The sequence below is a fragment of the Coregonus lavaretus genome (assembly GCF_964263955.1).
Source record: "Coregonus lavaretus genome assembly, contig: HAP1_SCAFFOLD_572, whole genome shotgun sequence".
In the NCBI taxonomy this organism is placed as follows: domain Eukaryota; kingdom Metazoa; phylum Chordata; class Actinopteri; order Salmoniformes; family Salmonidae; genus Coregonus; species Coregonus lavaretus.
Genome location: NW_028163835.1, coordinates 147,433 through 152,227, shown reverse-complemented (window position 1 = coordinate 152,227; position 4,795 = coordinate 147,433). Strand labels below are relative to the sequence as shown.

The window sequence follows — 4,795 nt, the reverse complement described above, 5'->3', positions numbered from 1 at the left end:
ATTTCCCTCAGATTACACAGACCCACAAAGAATTAGAAAACAAATCCAATTTTTATAAACTCCCTTATCTATTGGGTGAAATACCACAGTGTGCAATCACAGCAGCAAGATGTGTGACCTGTTGCCACAAGAAAAGGGCAACCAGTGAAGAACAAACACCATTGTAAATACAACCCATATTTATGTTTATTTATTTTCCCATTTGTACTTTAACTATTTCCACATCATTACAACACTGTATATAGACATAATATGACATTTGAAATGTCTTTATTCTTTTGGAACTTCTGAGTGTAATGTTTACTGTTAATATTTATTGTTTATTTCACTTTTGTTTATTATCTTCTTCACTTGCTTTGGCAATGTTAACATACGCAATAAAAAGCAAATTAATTACTTAAAAATCAATGTGATTTTCTGGATTTTTGTTTTAGATTCCGTCTCTCACAGTTGAAGTGTACCTATGATAAGAATTACAGACCTCTACATGCTTTGTAAGTAAGAAAACCTGCAAAATCGGCAGTGTATCAAATACTTGTTCTCCCCACTGTATGTTTCCATGCCAATAAAGACCTTTGAATTGAAATTGAATTGAGAGAGGGTGGAGAGAGAGAGAGAGAGAGAGAATAGGGGAGGGAGGGAGGGAGAGAGATGGGGAGGGAAAGAGAGCGAGGGGGAGGGAAAGAGAGAGAGGAAGAGGGAGAGAGAGAGCAAGGGGTGGAGGGAGGAGAGAGAGAGAGAGAGATAAACAGAGACATGAGAGAGAGAGAGAGAGAGAGAGAGAGAGAGAGAGAGAGAGAGAGAGAGAGAGAGAGAGAGAGAGAGAGAGAGAGAGAGAGAGAGAGAGAGAGACAAAGGCATGTCCATCATCTTTAACTAACAATGAAAGAGACACAGGGTTAGACATGACACAAGGATAGCCTCAGCACATGACATGCAAAGTCATCTGAATTAAGACTTCAGGCTTTGGGTGAGGGCAAGGTTCGACCACACCACAGAACATGGGTCTAAGATGGGGCAAGGGCACATCACATACAGTGCCTTGCAAAAGTATTCATCCCCCTTGGCGTTTTTCCTATTTTGTTGCATTACAACCTGTAATTTAAATGGATTTTTATTTGGATTTCATGTAATGGACATACACAAAATAGTCCAAATTGGTGAAGCGAAATGAAACAAATAACTTGCTTCAAAAAATTCAAAAAAATTAATAACGGAAAAGTGGTGCATGCATATGTATTCACCCCCTTTGCTATGAAGCCCCTAAATAAGATCTGGTGCAACCAATTACCTTCAGGAGTCACATAATTAGTTAAATAAAGTCCACCTGTGTGCAATCTAAGTGTCACATGATCTGTCACATGATCTCAGTATATATACACCTGTTCTGAAAGAATCTGCAACACCACCAAGCAAGCGGCACCATGAAGACCAAGGAGCTCTCCAAACAGGTCAGGGACAAAGTTGTGGAGAAGTACAGATCAGGGTTGGGTTATAAAAAAATATCAGAAGCTTTGAACATCCCACGGAGCACCATTAAATCCATTATTAAAAAATTGAAAGAATATGGCACCACAACAAACCTGCCAAGAGAGGGCCGCCCACCAAAACTCACGGACCAGGAAAGGAGGGCATTAATCAGAGAGGCAACAAAGAGACCAAAGATAACCCTGAAGGAGCTGCAAAGCTCCACAGCGGAGATTGGAGTATCTGTCCATAGGACCACTTTAAGCAGTACACTCCACAGAGCTGGGCTTTACGGAAGAGTGGCCAGAAAAAAGCCATTGCTTAAAGAAAAAAATAAGCAAACACGTTTGGTGTTCGCCAAAAGGCATGTGCGAGACTCCCCAAACATATGGAAGAAGGTACTCTGGTCAGATGAGACTTAAATTGAGCTTTTTGGCCATCAAGGAAAACGCTATGTCTGGCGCAAACCCAACACCCCTCATCACCCAGAGAACACCATGCCCACAGTGAAGCATGGTTGTGGCAGCATCATGCTGTGGGGATGTTTTTCATCGGCAGGGACTGGGAAACTGGGACGAAGGTTCACCTTCCAGCAGGACAATGACCCTAAGCATACTGCTAAAGCAACACTCGAGTGGTTTAAGGGGAAACATTTAAATGTCTTGGAATGGCTTAGTCAAAGCCCAGACCTCAATCCAATTGAGAATCTGTGGTATGACTTAAAGATTGCTGTACACCAGCAGAACCCATCCATCTTGAAGGAGCTGGAGCAGTTTTGCCTTGAAGAATGGGCAAAAATCCCAGTGGCTAGATGTGCCAAGCTTATAGAGACATACCCCAAGAGACTTGCAGCTGTAATTGCTGCAAAAGGTGGCTCTACAAAGTATTGACTTTGGGGGGGGGGGGTGAATAGTTATGCACGCTCAAGTTTTCTGTTTTTTGTCTTATTTCTTGTTTGTTTCACAAGAAAAAATATTTTGCATCTTCAAAGTGGTAGGCATGTTGTGTAAATCAAATGATACAAACCCCCTAAAAATAATTTTTAATTCCAGGTTGTAAGGCAACAGAATAGCAAAAATGCCAAGGGGGGTGAATACTTTCGCAAGCCACTGTACACATTTTGGGGGTTACCCAACCATGACCCCCGGGACTATGTCTGCAAGACACCAACAGTCTTCACTAACATGTTCCCAAGCGGTAGTGTGAAACCTTTGGGAGGTACACACACACACACAGATACACACACACAGATACATTTTACATTTACATTTATGTCATTTAGCAGACGCTCTTATCCAGAGTGACTTACAAATTGGTGCATTCACCTTATAGCCAGTGGGACAACCACTTTTTTTTTTCTTTCTTTGGGGTGGGGTAAGGGGGGGTAGACAGATTACTTTATCCTATCCCAGGTATTCCTTAAAGAGGTGGGGTTTCAAGTGTCTCTGGAAGGTGGTGAGTGACTCCGCTGTCCTGGCGTCGTGAGGGAGCTTGTTCCACCATTGGGGTGCCAGAGCAGCGAACAGTTTTGACTGGGCTGAGCGGGAACTGTGCTTCCGCAGAGGTAGGGAGGCCAGCAGGCCAGAGGTGGATGAACGCAATGCCCTCGTTTGGGTGTAGGGTCTGATCAGAGCCTGAAGGTACGGAGGTGCCGTTCCCCTCACAGCTCCGTAGGCAAGCACCATGGTCTTGTAGCAGATGCGAGCTTCAACTGGAAGCCAGTGGAGTGTGCGGAGGAGCGGGGTGACGTGGGAGAACTTGGGAAGGTTGAACACCAGATACACACACACACAGATACACACACACAGATACACACACACACACACAGATACACACACACACAGATACACACACACACACAATCGATGTATTTAAACCGGGGGCGAGGTTAACACTTCCACTACAGCCCAATGTCACACTAAACATGGGAATGATGAATGCCCACCACAGGAGGCTGGTGACACCTTAATTGGGGAGGATGGGCTCGTGGTAACGGCTGGAGCGGAATCAGTGGAATGGTTTCAGATACATCAAACGAACCGTTCCAGACGTTATTATGAGCCAGTCTGCCCTGCTGCGCACAGACCCAATGGTCAGAGGAATACACACACACTCCAACCCCCAATGTCTCAAAAACATACAAATATTACATGACAGAACATCTGAGTCATCACTCAGACTAACCTAGGGGCATCGGAAACACACTGTGAATGAGGTACTGCTGATTTGATTTCTTTCTGAAAGTAACTTGTTGAGAAAGAGTCAGACAGACAGGTAGACAGACAGGTAGACAGACAGGTAGACAGACAGGTAGACAGACAGGTAGACAGACAGGTAGACAGACAGGCAGACAGGTAGGTAGACAGACAGGCAGACAGACAGGCAGACAGGTAGGTAGACAGACAGGCAGACAGACAGGTAGACAGACAGGTAGACAGACAGGTAGACAGACAGACAGACAGTAAGACAGACAGACAGACAGACAGACAGACAGACAGACAGACAGACAGACAGACAGACAGACAGACAGACAGACAGACAGACAGGCAGGCAGGCAGGCAGGCAGGCAGGCAGGCAGGCAGGCAGACAGGCAGACAGGCAGGCAGGCAGGCACACAGGCAGGCAGGCAGGCAGACAGACAAGCGGGCAGGCAGGCAGGCAGACCGTCTATATATAAAAAGCTACCTACCGACAGCGAGGTTAGCTATGAAGAAGTTAGTAACTGTCCTCAGCGTCTTGAAGCGATACACGACGTATATCACCAGAGAGTTACCCACTACTCCTAGTAGTATAATGGTACTGTAGGCTAGTATTAAAACCACCTGCACCCCTACTAGCTTAGTACTGTCCCCCAGTCCTGCCAGGGAGCTGTCCCCGTAACCCCCCGAGTCTCCCAAATCCAGGAGGGGAGTGTCCGTGTAAAGAGGCGGGAGGGGCGATGACTCTTCTGTGGGGGGGTCGTCGATGCCGGGGTCGTAGGCATGGTAGCCGGGGTATAGGTCATTGCCATGGAGACCGGTGTCGGAGAAGAAAAAGGATGCATCTTGGGAGATGTTGGCGGGAGAGAGGTAATCCATTTTTCTAGTTTCTCGTCACATGTCCGTCCGTCAGTCCGACGCACACAAAAGTGCACAATAAGCGAGAGCCTGGAAAGAAAAGATGTGAGAAGCAAATTGGTGAGTGTTAAGATGCCATGTGACACACATACATGTGGTTAGAGAGACAGTCACTGTGGCTGGGTGGTAACATGTGGTAACATGCTGAGACAGTCACTGTGGCTGGGTGGTAACATGTTGAGACAGTCACTGTGGCTGGGTGGAAACATGTT

At 45.9% G+C, this 4,795-nt stretch overlaps 1 protein-coding gene across 1 annotated transcript in view; it reads right to left on the bottom strand.

Moving 5' to 3' along the window:
* Positions 1-4,544, bottom strand: part of LOC311117737 (neuropeptide Y receptor type 2-like) — a gene marked incomplete at both ends in the record, with an annotated part of 7,078 nt that extends 2,534 nt beyond the window's left edge. Inside the window, one exon of the mRNA XM_084192659.1 lies at positions 4,153-4,544. Coding sequence (XP_084048785.1) covers positions 4,153-4,544 — 392 coding nt within the window. The remainder of the gene's footprint in view (positions 1-4,152) is intronic.
* Positions 4,545-4,795: the final 251 nt, after the last annotated feature.